General features: G+C 41.1%; 1 protein-coding gene across 1 annotated transcript in view; it reads left to right on the forward strand.

The window, feature by feature from the left end:
• The window catches only part of SIM2 (SIM bHLH transcription factor 2), a 56869-nt gene that overhangs the window by 36478 nt on the left and 3959 nt on the right, over positions 1-16432 (forward strand). The window contains exons 7-10 of the mRNA XM_068913730.1: positions 3642-3748; positions 9101-9248; positions 11278-11446; positions 12569-12977. Of these exons, the coding sequence (XP_068769831.1) occupies positions 3642-3748; positions 9101-9248; positions 11278-11446; positions 12569-12977 (833 nt within the window). The remainder of the gene's footprint in view (positions 1-3641; positions 3749-9100; positions 9249-11277; positions 11447-12568; positions 12978-16432) is intronic.

Consider the following 16432-nt stretch of genomic DNA (forward strand, 5'->3'; position numbering starts at 1 on the left):
GAAGCTGGATAGACTGTTCTTTGTCTTGAATACCAACGTATAAGAACTGGTAATAATCAACAGTTTCTAAGTCAGCTGAAGTCTCCTTGCTGTGGGCAATATATGGAAAAACAGTAATATATTTTTGCCTTAAAGGGCATACAGTCTTAACAGGCAAAACTAGTGAAAAGGGATAAGGACGTACCATCATCCATAATTTATAGAGGGTAAACTGAGACATTGAGATCAAATGACTTTCCAGGTTCATCCAGGAAGCTTTTGGCAGAAAGAGTAGTAAGAAAACTTAGTTTCCAGCACTTTAGTATAGTGCCTTAACAATGAAAACAACCTACTTCTGAGGTTGTTAGAATGAAAATGAACACAGTTGGCCACTAGATGAAAACACAGTGTGTTGCGGGGGGGGGGGGGGGGAGCTTGAAAAAACGGCTAGTGCTTATGAAAGAAAACCTCGTCTCCATTCGCAGCTGATATACCCTGCATATCATCTAAGAAGACAAATCACACAAAACCAGAGCTCAAGGAGCTGTGAAATGACTCATTCATCCCTTTTTGAACCCTTGTATCTTTCACTCTACAGTGATTCTTTGTACAGTGCAGTTTAAGATACCTTGAGGGGAAAAGCCCGATGCCCAGACAATATGATGGATTTGACTATTGACAAGACAATCATTCTTTAAAAATCCCGGCATATGAAGCATTGTGTGACATACTTTCTCATTTCCTTGACATGCTGGATTTGCAAGAAGCAGAAATGATATTTATGTATATCAGTGAAAAAGGATCTGTATCCTAGTGGGGAAGTTTTGCATGGTAAGTCAACCATGCAAGAACATGCTCTTTTTCCATGCTAAGGCCAATGAGATAGTGGGCCATCAGCTGCTAGAATACAAAGAACTAGTTGTTTCTGGAAACCCTTTTTTTTTGGCATGCTTCACTTAATGTAACAGCTACAAAGAAGCATAAGGGGTTCAGCAACGTGTCTTTGCATGTGGAAAAAAGGAAATGATGTGCCTAAGAGGAACTGCCTGGAGACTGGAGTGTCTTCAAAGGAGACAGTTTAACCAGAGGTGTTGACAGGAGTACAGATACAACCAGGACTGCTGTATAGCTGTGTTTACCAAAGAGCAGATGTATGTCGTCTCTGTCCACACACAGGGCAATCTATCTGGGCTATTAAGTGTTACCAGAGCCCTTTGCTCCTCCGTCTGAGCAAACCAAATTATAGTTGCTCCCAATAGGGATGTATTAGCAATAAGACAAAAGTGGTTCTGTCTTGCTTCTAGTACCCATACAAGGAAAAGTATAGCTAGATCTTTAGAGGTAATGGTCACAGCAGCCAGGCCGGTATGCCACTGTAGGAAAGAGCAGTTAAATAAGCCTTTTTGTACACCTAGTACAGTGTAAAACATGCAGGACTTGATTTATCAAGGTTGCTGGACTAAGGAGGCAGTGGCTTCCACCTAAAGTGATCTGCAGCTTCTGATTTTGGTTTGCAGCCTATTCACTCATGCATCCAAGTGATTTAAAGAACTTTCGAGGGCAGAACTGATCATTAGGGCAAGCTCTGTTTCCTTTTCTACATGCCTTGTTATATGCAAAGAACTGTTTCCAGAGCCCAGGCTCCCTTCAGTGGCCTAAGGAGGGGTTGTGTTTGTGTTAAGGAAGTCAAGCAGCTAAGCTTGGTTCCAGCTCACAACTTTTCAAAAGTTACTTTTTGGCCCATGGGAAGACCAACTTCAAAGTGAGGCTGCACTTCCAGAAAAATTCACACCTGGCTTGCGTGTTGTTGCTGCTGTTGTTGTTTTGTTTTTGGATTAGCTGTATCTGTACTCACCAGTTAGGTGAGCAAGATGAAACTGCCACTGTTGCTTTAAGTGCCCTGAAGTCAGAAGGAGCACTGAAACGAGAACAGGACCTTATACCAGTATTTCAGCATGCTAGTGGGTTTAAGTCAGAATTGAAGCCCTTAAAATTGTAAGCCAGGAGGGACAGGGCAGAATGTGGAAGAGAAACATAAGCATGTGTTCACATAGCCTCCTGGAGAAAGAGAGCACATGTGCTCACTCTGCATCGACAGTCCCTGAGGCAAAGGCCTGCAAGGCTTTCCCAGATGCAGGAATGGTTAGGGGAGGTGTGGATATATTTGTGCTGTATTTGTAATAAATCAGGCCATGACGGCATTTGTGTGTTTGTTTTTTTTTTTTTTCTGATTTCCTTCAGAAGAACCTCCTTGCATCCTGCTCTCTCTCAAGTAGAATGTCATTACAGTCCCCAGTCACTATGGGGGTCCACATTATTTCTCACTGTTAGGGAAAGAGTAAGTAAAATGTGTAGTAAAGAAAAAAAGGCAAAGTTTATGCCATTCCCATGGCATAAATGGCATTCCCGCGTCCCAAATGACGTGTTGCTTGAGACCCCATCCGCCATTTCTATTGATACTACTGTGTTATTCTTTGATGCAGAGCTGATCTCCCTTAGTGTTTTAGCTCAGACTGGAATCATCTTTTGAAGTGAATGTCCTGGCCGTCCCCACTCACTGCATGGCACAAAGAGGTCTTAGGCATATGAACTGGCTTCCTTTTGGATGAATCTAAACTGGAAGACAACCTCCAGGAGCATGTCTAAGGCACTCCAACTACTACTGAGCTTTCAGTCCACAGGCCTGAACTAGAACTAGTCCCAGATAAAAAATACGCAGATGTTAGATCCTTAGCAATGACCATTTTACTTTACAGATCTTGTGCTAATGGAGTACTGTTGCTTGTTAATGTAGACCAAGGGTTTTGTATGGTACCTCTGTTATGCATTTTTAGATGAAGAAATCCCGGGACAGCATAAACACCCCCCCAGCAACACTAGGTAAACAAACCAGATTATGACGGATTTGTACAATGTACTTTAAGTAGATTTTGCTGTCAAGCAACTGTGCTAAATAAACAAAAGTCCATTCTGAACCATGAAAACTGAATTCTGAGGTGACTTTTAGGTCTGACCCAGTGTAGGTGTGACTTCTGTAGCCTGGTTCTTTAACATCTGCAGAGATGCTGCTGCTTCCGATTTGTTCCCTTATCCTATTTCTCATTATGTGAGGAAGTTTTTCTGAAAGTCTAGCTTCAGTCTCTTTTTTTTTTTAGCTTGTGATCTTCATAGCAGCTTGTCCTTTCACGTTCTTAGCTGGAATAAGCTCCTGCCTCCCTCTTCTGTTAAGTGCTACCCTGAGTTCATCTGTAGACCGTGATCACAGCCTGTGTGGACTAACATACGTGATATGCTTGTATGTTTATGAAAGCAAATGAAAATTTGACAGCAGTACACAACAGTAATTTTAATTGTTTCATGAATGGCTCCTCAAATGGATCCTTGTGCAAAGGATCATGCATGACAGTGACAAAAGCCCAAAGCTGAAGTAATAAAAGGACTCTTTCCTGCCTGTGTGTGAGGCAGGCCAGGGAGTAGTTGCATCTTGCTTTGGCTGGGTTGAGAGCTTTTAATTTCTGGTAAAGATGAGGATTCTGTTTCCAAAACTAACATTTTTGCCCTACGGTTTTTAGGTACTTGGTTAGTTGGCATAATCAAGTGTTAAGTTAATGAAACTGAATATCCCTAGAGATTTTGCTTATTATGCAGCCTTTTTCTTCCAGGGTGACTGAATTAACTGGATATGAGCCCCAAGATCTGATAGAAAAAACCCTCTATCACCATGTTCATGGCTGTGATGTGTTCCATTTACGATATGCTCATCATCTGTGTAAGTAAAAAGAATGTTAGACTGAAGTGTATTAAGTAGAGTGGGAAGTTTTGCAGACAACAGGCACTATGCTGGAAAGTAGAGAAAGCTTTCCAAATCTTGACTGGAGCTGGACTTTCAAAAGTGCTTGGCTATCACTTAAGGAAACAATCACTTTTGCAAATAAGCTAGATACTCAGTTTGCTGTGCTTCTGAAAAATGTATCTGGCCACTTTTCTCTCTCTACTTGAAGGACTTGGTCTCTTTCGAAAATCTGGACCTGATTCTGCGTGTTGAACTCCTGAAGGAAAAAAAAAAAAACAAAAGAGGGAGGGAGTGAGTGAGTGAGAGGGAAAACAGGAAAATCTGGACTATTAGCCTCTTTTGTTTAAAAAAAAAATTATGCAACAGCTCCCCATTCCCTTGAAACATGTTCGTAATATTCACCCCATGTTTGAAGTGAAGGCAGACCCAAAACATCCTGAGATGAAAGTTCATGAATAGCATGTGGATGAGGTTTGGCGAACAGAGTGTCAGGAAAAAAAAAAAATTATACATTTAATAATCCCCCATCTGCCAATAGAGACACTAATCATATCTTCAAGCATCTGGATTTGGGAAGTAGTTCATTCAGTAGCACATTAATTTGAGAAGCAAATTGAGGGCAGAGCTGAACTCTGGATTTGGCTCAGTCTGCCACAGCCCATACGACGCAAAGATGAAATCCAAAAACCAATGATGTTAGTGATTTTTTTTCCAGATTGCTCTTGTAGGCTGAAAGTAATCAGAGTCAAATCCCTTTAGGTTCTCTGAAGGAGAGGACAGTCAGTTCTTCACCTGACTGTGTGATATTCATGAGGATTTGGAATATAAAGGAGGATATAACTATATTAGGCATAGGTCAGGGTTGAAATGCCAAGTGCCAAATTCTGTTGATGGCAGTGGGTGCTACACTTGGGGAAGCAGAAGCTGATCTTTACAGCAAGTCCATATTAACCAAAAAAAACATTGAAGGCTCTGGGCCATTGTAAACTAAAAACTAGAACCACCAGGATACATTGTAATGCCCCTTGTGAGCATCCTTTTTGTAGTGTTGGCGTCTGCATCCAGATGTGACCGTTGACCTGTACAAAACATCACTCGTTATTTTCACAAGACTATTTGAAATACTTGCATCAACCAGTATATAGATGATGCCAAGATAGCCACAGTCATCTCTGGGAAACAGTTTATCCTGTTTAGAGTAGAGTCATGGATGGCTCTGTGCAAGTGGAAGAAGACTTGTATTTTGGCCCCAAGTATGATCTATGCATGACTGCTGTTTTAGTAAAGAGATACATCATGCTTACTAAATTACTCAAAAAAAAAAAAAAAAACCACATAAAAACCCCCTCAGCCAAACAGAATAACTAAAACCAGTTCTCTACAATACTTTATCCTGTAATTCAGGTAGAATATCTAAAGTTTAAAAACAGAAGAAAAATATGAGACAAATGAATACAAATTTATGAAAGTTTCAAAGCAAGTAAACGCCAAGAAGAGGAAAATGTAATGGCAACAGTGGGAACAGTGCAGAATGATAGTCAGAATACCAAGTAATAGTAATTATTGAAACAGATGTAAAGTGTACAAACTTCCATGCCTCTGGGGGCCCACTGTTACAACTTCCCCATCATCCATCAGCAAGTATCTGTCTGAGGAACCCAAGCAGTAAAAGGCTGGTGGGTTTGACATACCATTCCATAAAGCAATCTGATGCTTGAATGTCATCTGATGATGAAACCTGGAGAGAAACATCTTACACCTAATAGGGGTATTAAGGAAAAAAAACCCCAATCCCTAAACTAGGATAATCAATTGCTCTTTCAAAGAGGAAAAAAATTCCAAAAGTGAAGACCTAAAGCAACAGAACTTTAATTTAGGCAGCATAGAGAGCAAAACAAAGGAAACAGTGAGGGGAGCAAGCTAGAAGGGGTATAGCAAGAACATCAAACTATGAGGAAAATGTAAATGTGAATATTTGCCTAAGGTGTGCTGGCAGAAAACAGTTTCCTGTTTTAAACATTTGATTAGCTTCCAGCTCTACAAAAAAGCCTCTGAAGTTTGAACTAGTGTTATTTATTTCTATAGCACCATCAATATGCACAGTATTTGCTCTAAAACTGGGGAAACGTGGCCACACAAATAATGTGTCCCTGCCTAAAGATCTTGCATTCTGAAGGACAAGATGAGAGAAGCTGTTCCAGTACAGACAAATATTCTTCTGGCCTTAGCTAAATGCTTTCATTTGTACCATCTTCTCTCTGTGAGGAGGATTTAGTGCAGCCCACATGTTGTAGTGTCATTGTTCTTCCCAGTAAACTCTTACAAGAGTCACATCTCTGTGCCTTGGCAAGGCAAGCCCCAGCCCCGGGTGATGTTGCCACCAAACTGTTTTGCTGCTCTCTGGAAGTTAGCCTATGTATTTATAGACCCTATCTTAGAGCAGAACACAGTTTGCACCTCTGTTCATGCCATTGAATCTACTGTTGCTCCCCCAGCAGTCAAGCCTTCCAGCACAGCTGCAGTAGTTTTTTAAGAGGGTAGAACAACTGTAGAGTCTCCTAGGGCACCATCCATTGCCAACACTGCTTGAGGGCTAGCCTGACTGCCAGACTTGCCAGACCGCGTGTGCTAGGGAAGCTAAAACATTTACTGCTGCAAGTATGGGACTGAGAAGCCCGTTTCTCTGTAGCGGCATTCTTAAGTGCAGGCTAGGAACTCCTAGCCACATGCCCATGAGCCGGCTGGAGCCTTTTAAAATAACCCTCTGTGACAGACCAGAAGGGCCAACCCAGTGCCTTTTTCAGCCCGCCTGCTAAACCAGGCGGGAACCACAACAGAGGAACACCCAGTTACAAATGGCACAGCTAAGAGCCAAGGCTAAAGCCACTGAATCCTCCCCATTTGATTGCAGTGGAGGCCACCAAGAAGTTTGAGCTTGCACAGACTGTCTTGGTAGTGGATTTACCTCGCCTTCGTTTCTGAGGTTTCCCAGTCGGCATCAAACAGGGTAATTTAACACAGGGCCAAAAGGAAATTGACTTCATTTACTGTATCGGAAGCACAGCTACTGTCCTGCAGCCAAGGTCAGACTTTCCCCAGATTTGCTAAAAATGCAGGAGACACTGAGTCTTCCCCCTGTCCCAGGAGAAATACTGGTTTGTCCATATAATTAGGAAGGAAAGCTGAGCACTGTAGTCCTCAGTGGTTTTCACATCTTTTAAAATATTGTCTTAACTGGAAAGCTAAAACAGGGATTTGAAAAAAATCAGAGTGAAAGGGAGAGAGAAAGAGAGAGAAAAATCAAAACTAGTCCAAAAACACATGAAGAACTTTGTTATACCTAATGATCCATTATGGCATTAATTTCTGTTTTGGAAGACCAAGTAGCAAGATATTTTGCATTCAGGGTAAATATAACCATTAAACTAGCACCAAGACTTAGTTTTAATGAGCCTAGACTATGTTTTGTATATATATACACACACACACGCATATACATATACACATACATATATATGTGTGTGTGTGTGTGTGTGTATAATACATACATACATACATATATATATATATATATATATCTCCGTTGGATGTTCTAGACCAAAAGGAAAGCACCATTTGCTAGAACTGGACCATTTGGATTTTTGAATATCATGGCACACATAGCGATTCAGTGGCATACAGTTGATTGCAACATGGAATACAGTTGATTACTAGTTGATTGTACTGGAAGGAGAACTGATACTTCCAGAAAGACCTGTCTGTTAATCGTTTTTAAGGGCCTGGTTTTCTCTGGGAGACTGACTGGATTTGAAAAGAAAATTTAAATATGTTGTAACTTGTGTAGATGGATAGGAGATTAAGCATTCCGGAGAGATGACCCATATGCTATAGACTTAAAGGACCTTTTACAAAGAACAAGAACAGTTGCTCTTGTATTTCTCTTAGTCTTCCATTGGGTTGTTCATGTTCTCCACGTTACTGTGGTCTCAGATTGGAATTACTATCCCCTACTCCCCCAAATAACAACTGAAAAAAAAAAAGCCCACCCCAAATATGATTAGTAACCGTGTTATTAATTGGCAAACAGTAAAGAAAAACAAAAAGATTATGCACTCTCTTGTTGCAGATTTAATATTGATACCCTCCCTGTCAAAAGAATCTCCTATGAGTATTAATTATAAGGCCATATATTTTTATTTTAAGCGGTCATTTACTCTGCTATAGTTGGCTGAAAGAGAAGACTGTTATTTGACTAGCTTGTTATGTATCTGCTTCTGCAGCAGGCACGTACAATAAGACAACAAAATTACAGTGAGCTTTGCTAGTAAGCTCCGTGTAGTACAAGCCTTGCATTTACAAGCAATAATTCCATTTCTTTATCGTGTTTCATACAAAGCTGCAAGGAGTTGCTGCTGTTGATCAACTCCTTGCAGCTTTGCAATAGTCTGAGTATCAAAACCAGTCTTTTATTTCCTACTTTATGACAAGTAACTGATTGTACAGAAGAGCAAGAAGGTGGAGTTGCCTAGAGAAATGCTCCAGAGTCACACAAGAGAAAATGGATCTTCAAGGGCTGGGAGTTATTCTCTTGTTGTGAATCATTAAATAAATGCCTAGCACTGAACCAGAAAGATTTGTGGCTAGATTAAATATTTAGAGATGCTGCACAGCTCGTATTATAGCATAGCCATATGCCAAAACATCTTTTTTCACAGAGAATCCAAACTGGTGTTCAGAGGATTTACATTTCCAGTTAAATCTATCTATCTGATAACTGATTCACCTCTCTGGCCTGTCTTTATTTGTATGTTTAATAATCAAATAATATTTTAATTTTACCCTTTTAAGCCAGCCTTAAAAGTGTAGAGCTTACAGAGGAAAAGGCAGCATAGCCTGAAATACAGTGCAATATACACAATAATCTTTCAAGCTATGAATATCAAAAAATGCTTCCAAATACACTGGAAAAATTCATTCAGTTCTGTCTGCCTCAAAATTCTTTTGCTGCCTTCTACTTTTCTTCAGTTAGCAAATTAAAATGATTAAATGTTTTTGTAGAGTATAAGCATAAAAGAGCAGAGTAAACTGGAAAAGAGGAAGGACAAACCTAAATAGTCTGGAACATAGTATTTGTAAACAGTGAAGTGACATTGCAAAACCGTGTAAAGGAGCAGAACAAATACCTTTGCAGCAAAGCTACTTAAAGTTTGTTGGGAGAGGGGGGGTTTAAGGGAGCGGGAGGAGAGAGAAAAGCCTCCCCTTCCCTTACACATAAGGAAGCGATCACAAGCTCAAGCGATGTGAAATGTATTTACGTTGTGTTTACAGTGCTGGTGAAAGGCCAAGTCACAACCAAGTACTATCGACTACTGTCCAAGCATGGAGGCTGGGTTTGGGTACAGAGCTATGCTACCATTGTGCATAACAGCCGTTCATCACGGCCTCACTGCATAGTGAGTGTCAATTATGTCCTTACGTAAGTCAAAATACTTTGTACCATTACATGTTATCAGTATTTAATTCATTGCTAATTAAATCATTTAGGTTTGCTGAAGTCATGTCTTCCCGTATCATTCTGTGTTTGCAAGTTGCAACCACTTTTCTTTCCCCGCATCCTTCCCCTTCTAGTTGCAGAACGTGACTACAAATAGCACACTGGGCAAAAAAGAGCTAGTATTTCTTATGATTGCCTTGCATACCATAAAACTTGTGCTTGAACATGTCATACTGCTGATAGTCATTTGTGTTAGACCTGTACCCCAGTTCTGCAACTGGCATCAGAACTGCACTGTGCTAGGTACTGTCGAGACACGGTGAGGGCAACTGCTATCCAGCAGAGGTCACAGTGTCAGTTTGAGACAGATAAATGGTAGAAATTGCTACTCCTTTCAGAGACAGGTGAATTACCAAGGATTCCCTTGCTTACCTTGGGTTCCACAGATACTCAGGGCTAAATTACGTTCTCGCAATGGCAAGTAGCTCCCACTGAGCTTGTGCATGTGCAGTGGCTTGGAACTGTGGCTTATGAATTCTGGCTACAGTCATGAAGTCATTATGAAATTCCTGTCTTGCTATAAACCTGTGAGACTCAGAAATTCATGTTGAAAATGCAGTGGCTAAAAGAAGGAAGTGAGAAACATGTCTTTATAGACAGGGATATCTTGTTTAATTGCACAGCCTGACTTTGTCAAAGCCTGTGATGTACTGCATAGGTAAGAGGGCAAAGCAACAGTGAAACAAACTGTGATTAAAAAGACAATCTGAAAAAAGGGGATGGTGGGCACCCCAGATGTTAGTCAGTAGTTGAGAGAAGCAGGGAATCATACGTCCTTTTCTTTTGTCTAGACTGGTCCATGTCTTGAAGTAAGATATGTTAGAAGTTTGCATGACATCTGTGGTAGGGGTCATGTGTGTTTGCTTGTTACAATGCTGTATCTACTACACAACCGTGAACAGTTAAGCTATATGCGTTGAACAACCACAAGAGCGTTTCCTTAAGCTACTGGAAGTCAGTACTGAGCCCTGCGCTTCTGGGCCTTTGCTGCCCTCATTCCTGTAAAGGTGTGGGAGCCAGCAGCAGCACTAAAGAAAGACTCAGGCCTGCAACCTGCTTGGGTCCAATGAGTTGAGGCAAGTGATGTGAGTAAAGAGGAGGGAGCTATGCAAGGGATATAACAGCATATCCTTGAGTTGAATTTAGTTCCAGGCTGTTCATCATCAACAAGTGAAAGAAAGGAATTCTAGATACGAAATGAGGGAGAAGCAGCTTTTTTTCCTAGTTATCCTTTCAAAAATATGCTCCACTGTGACTTCTGACAAAACCAAAGGAGACAATTTAATCACCAGAACTATGGCAATTAATGTTGCTACAGATGCTCCACAGTCTTCCTTTAATTTGTTTCCTAGCCTCTTTTGTATAAAAATCTACCCTGTCTGCAGGGCAGGTAGAAGGGAGTAGAACAGGAAGGAAAATCTAGAGCGTATCAAAAACACTTTGCAGCTCCTATGGCATGTTACAAGCACACTGGACTGGAGGAGAAGGAAGCTGACTCCTTTTCCTCTCCTTGGAGCAAATTGTAAGAGCCGGGGAAGAGACCAATTCCTGATCGAAGAGGAGACACTTGATCTGATCTGTGTCTTCCTGTCAGATCTTCCTCACAGTAGGGACTGTGAAGTGCAATGCAATGCAATGCAGCAAAATACAGGGTGCCAGGGATGGCTTAAAGAAGAAAGTTGGCACAGCTTAGATTCCGATAGTAGGGAAATTTAATAGGAAGACGTTTACTGTGTTCCTGATGGCCCGTTTGTGATAGACTCCAGTGGAAACAGGGTCAGACCAAAAATTTAACTGCCCCCTAACAGCTCAACCCAGGACTACAGACTAATGAAAATCTAGGAAGAATGAAAATAAAAACATTGTGAAAGCTACCATGTATTTCCAAAGGAACTATTTTGGATTTGTGCAATATGTTTGAGTATAATTTACTGGATGGTTTTTTTTGCAGAGATATTGAGTATAAGGAACTTCAGTTGTCACTGGACCAGCTTACCATTTCTAAGTCACAGTTTTCATGCAGAAACTCAGTGTCTACCTCACAGGAAACAAGGAAAATAGTAAAACCCAAAACTAATAAGATGAAGGCAAAACTCCGAACAACGCCTTACCCACAACAGGTGACTTCTTCAGCAATATTTACGTAGCAGTTTTTGTGACAGAGTCCTTGGGACAGGATCATCAGGACCTGAACTTACTGTAAAACTGACAATAGTATGCTCTGCCACCAGGTAGGCCAGAATATAGCAAGACCGTTCTGTTCTTGGGGTGGACAGCACAAAGAGTGCAAACAATCTCTGGCGAGTGATGCAAGCACAAAGGCTTTTGAATTACGGAGTGTGTAAAGTACTTGGAAAAGAATGCATTTTCTCAGTAAAAAGAAGAAAACAGTGTACTAAGGATAGCTGCACTGTGAAAATTTGAGCTGGTGTAGAATGCATCTTGTGCATCATTGATACACAGAGTTCTTATGTCACATAGATGTTGGCAGTTTCCTTATGCTGGAGAACGATTCATGAAAAGGAAACAAAGCACACACAGCACTGGAGCAGGACTTAACAGTATCTGGCAGTAGGTGAGCTGGAACCAGAAACAAAAGGAAACTAGGGAGATTGTCCATAATTCAGCTTTGGTGGGACTGATACCCATCAGGAGACATTCTGAGACTTCAAAATGATTACTACTACTAGTATTATCTTGAAACGGCACCGAATTCCACAGGTGCATGTACTTCATTCAAAACAGTGAGAGCCTGAAAAATGTTTGGAGTCTGGAGAAGAGGGTGGGAGAGAGCAGGAGGAGAAAATCATTGCAATAGAAGTTGATGCAAAGGATAGATTTTGTCTTCCTACCATTCAAACTGTCTTCACCATATGCAAATCATATTAATATTCTGCAACTTCATTTATCAATGACTTCCTGTGCTTAGTAACAAACTTACCGCCCTCTGATATTTACAACTGCTTAAACTTCCTGACTAGCTAAAATCCAGCTGTGCAAAGTTATCAAATATGCCCTTAACATGAGGCCGTCAAAACTATTTTTTGTTCCTATGTCAAATAAAGGTAAAGTTATAGTGAAGACAAGGAACTTTAAGATGCATCGGTGAGCCAGTCCTGTTTGCCAATGAGAGTGCAGTTCAAAGAGGCCTGGCTTTGGGCTCCTATATTACATGTTACGTGGTTTCATATAAAAGTTAGTCATTTAACTCTCCTCCTCTCCTTTTTTTTTCTTTCCTTCAGCAATACAGCTCATTCCAAACGGACAAACTGGAATGCAGCCAGGTGGGAAACTGGCGATCCAGCCCTGCAGTGAACGCTGCCACCATTCAAGAACAAAACTTCCATTCAGAAAACAGTGAACTTTTATATGCCCCGTCATATAGCTTGCCTTTCTCTTACCATTATGGACACTTCCCTGTAGATTCTCATGTCTTCGGTAGCAAAAAGCAAATGCTGCCTTCTAAGTTTGGGCAGAGTCAAGGAGCACCATGTGAAGTGGCTCGATTTTTCTTGAGTACGTTGCAGGCAAATGGAGAATGCCAGTGGCATTATGCCAACCCCTTGGTACCCAGCAGCCAGTCGCCATCCAAAAACCTTCCTGATCAGCCAGTGAACATCGTCCGGCATAATCTTGCACAGAGTTACGAAGGTGGGTGTCACTTCAAAGAAAGAAAAAAAGAGAAGCTCTGGGGTGTCTGGGAAATATTTGAAATTGTAGTTTGAAAATAGGAAATACAAGATGTTTAGGAAATGCAGAAAACCAGGAACAGTTAAACGTAACATCCAGTATGATTGTAGAATTTATATGTTTATCCCACTGCCCTTTACCATAAGCACTTGATTGGGAGTACTGTGAAAGCATCAGTTGCAAAAATGTATCCACTTTCAGAAGGGGGCAGAGATACCACCTCCTTTAATACTGGTGTAGTTTGTCTTCACGCTTTGCACTAGCAGAGTCACTAGGCAGAATTACTCAGGTTGGTTGCCCCTGCAGTCAGAAAGAAACAAATATACTGTAGTCCACATAGGGAAATTAAAATAAACGTGATCTAGGCCCATAAAAATTGAAGGTTGTCCTTGCTGAATATGAAGCCATTCTGAACGTCTTTACCTTGCTATAGTGGATGACTAAATGAATACACTGTCTTTCCTGCTATATGAAGACATTGGCTTCTCTGACATGGCAACTTATAAGAATTACCATTGCAAAACTGTGAAGTAGAACGTAAACAAGCTGAAAATACATTCTAATTCTTAGATGTCAGATGCATTACATCTATCAACGTTGATGTACTATTACAAAGTTAGTTGGAAATATATCTTTCTTCTAACTTGGTTACAGATGGGATGTAGGAAGCAATAGGGGAAAAAAGGTGGAAAAGATAGGCTTAAAATTATTTAAGTATATGAAGAAGCATTAATTCATTTAGGGACATGAATGACATTAGATATACTCAGTCCAAAGGGGGTAGCTGCAGATGTTTAAAGCTGAGCTTGTTACATTGGACAGAAGTAGATATCAGACACTGAATGTCTCTCCCACAGAGGCTCGAGTCCAGTAGTTTTGTCCTTCAGAGAACCATTTGTCCTCACCCAGCTGACTGGAACATAGTACTTTATTGCTCTGCATTTTGATTGAAAGCGGGCAAGATTGAAGCTCATGTAGTTTAATGCAGTTTAAATGTATTTTCTGAGCCCACGCTCATCTAATGTGTTGGCTTCCATTTGTTGCTGTTGTGGACTGGGTGTAAAAAGGAGTAGCTTTAGACCACAAGTAAGAGATGGTTTAGAAATGATTTTATCCTTTCTAAAGATGCCACAACCTCATGGAAAAGAAAAAGGTTACATCTTTTGTGGATTAGTATAAGGGTTAAAGTAAATTTCCCCCAGGCACTTTTGCAGGAACAAAGCTATAGTAGGTATACTGAAGTCGGCCCAGGTTGTCTTGTCTGCTTCCAAACTAATAGGTGACACGAGACTGAGAAAGTAGATCCACTCCTTGCTGGTCAGACCCGTAGAATGGATGTAGAAAGAACAGCCTCTTTGGGGAACAGGGTCTGTAATACTGACTCTGGCCATAACATTGGCAGGAAAGGCCTGGTGAGCGTGGCAGCAGACAAACAATATACTGTCAGCCAGTTAGTGTGGGCAGATAACCCCTAATAAATATAGGAAATCAGGAGGATTCCACAGGAATACTGTTAAATCTATTCAGGAAAAAAAATCTAAACAAAAAAGTGTAAGCAAATACTGGCATTTTTCAGTTTCATAATACATGCATACCTTCCCCATTTCCTTGTGAACAGGAAAATGGAGTTCTCAGGCCAGCAATGCTTACCCCTGATTCTGCTTCTTCTGCTGAAGTTGGAATATGTGGGCTCTCTTTTGAGCAAGGATATATTTTGAAGGCTGTTCAGCTGTTGGGAATTTGATGAAAAATGACTATGTACAATTAAATCTCTGGAAGTTCACTTACAATTGGACTATTTAGGAAGGAAAAAAAGGAAAATGGTGAAACTCAGGCCTGGTCAGGGATTATGACCCCTGGAGTTCACACAGTGTAATGGGAACATGGAGGAAAAAAGAGCCTCCCCTGCATACAGAGGATTTATCTCTAATTGCTCCAGAGTTTGTTTCCCCTAAGGTAGAATTAGCCCTGCGGTAATTTTGCTGAGACCGTGGCAGAAATCTGGACCTTTGGAAGTGACTTTCTGCTTTGAATGGAAAGGGGCATCTGATCTTCCTTACACTGTCAGCTGCTGCTTTTTCCAGTGGTTCACTGAAAAATTGACAGCCAGTAAGCTTCAAAGCAGAAAGGATCTGCTTAGTGTCATTATCTTCAATCCAAAGGCAATGCCAAATATGACATCTGGCAGCCGGGTTGGATGCTAGGGCTATTCCACATCACATCTATAGAGGCATCTGCCAGAAATGCCGTAGGCCAGATACATTTTTCACTATGGAAAATACTTTCTTTTGGAGCGATCAGAGATTTTAAGATTATCAGGCCAAGCCACCAAAGCTCTGGAAAAGCACGTAGCAGATAAAACTGCCTGCAAATCAGATGCTGCTGCCTCAGAATCTGGTTTTGAAGCTTCTTCCACTTTTTTCCAGCTGGCCTAGTCGTCAGAAAAGAAACTCTCTTCAGAGAAGGCAACCATCTTCTCAGTCAGGGATGTTCCCTTTGTGCACTTGAATGGATATATTACTACTGTAGATACTGCGGCATCCATGCTACTCAGTAAGGAAATTCTGCAGCTGTCCAGTCTGTACTATCTGTGTGAAGTTTAGTCCCACAGTTCATGGGAGAGCTCAAGAAATCCTGAAGAATTCTAAGGAAACCTGTGAAAAAGTTCCCCTTTACCTTCCTCCTCCGCAAACCAGCTCCCAGCTTTAGCATTGGACAACTGGAAGCAATATATGACAGCTTCATTGAAAAATGTAATCCCCTAGTGGCAAAGGGATCTTGAAGATCATTCTGTCTTGCTGTTGTTTTTGGAGGGAGAGTAACTGAGAAATTAGGATTCAGGCCAGGACCCAGCACAGGTATTGGGCTGAGCTAAAAGATGAGTTTTTCATGGGTGTGGACAGTGTTCAGGTCTGTTGCACCTTTGCATGGTTTCACCCAGTGGAGTGCCACGTGCCTCTCTGACACAGCCGGAGTGTGTGGACAGGGCAGGACAGAGGCTCTGCTCATTGGTCTTTAGCAAAGCTCAGAGTGACAAAGAGTCATTGCTCCTCTTCCTGGAAGGCCCTGCCCTGCCAAGGATTAGGAAGCATATTGAAACATCATGGGCTATGTATAAACAGTCAAGTGCTGCTATATTGTCTTCTCAGAATATGTAAGAACTGTCAGTACGCTTTTTTGTGATGAATGTAGATCACAAAGCCCTAGAAAAATTATGCAAGACAAAGCATGCATGTGCAAAGGTTCAGCTCTGTTCTAAAAATAGACAGCGTTTGTAATAGGATGCAAAACTCTCTGCTAATAAGGACTTCATACCTTTTGGATGAAGATCAGCGCGAAGTATCCGTCTTTCTTCACCTTAAGCTGGTTTAAGATGCCTTTCCTTTATTTGTATTGAAATAGATGGGGCAATGTCA

This window comes from Struthio camelus, chromosome 1 (assembly GCF_040807025.1).
Source record: "Struthio camelus isolate bStrCam1 chromosome 1, bStrCam1.hap1, whole genome shotgun sequence".
Taxonomy (NCBI): Eukaryota; Metazoa; Chordata; class Aves; order Struthioniformes; family Struthionidae; genus Struthio; species Struthio camelus.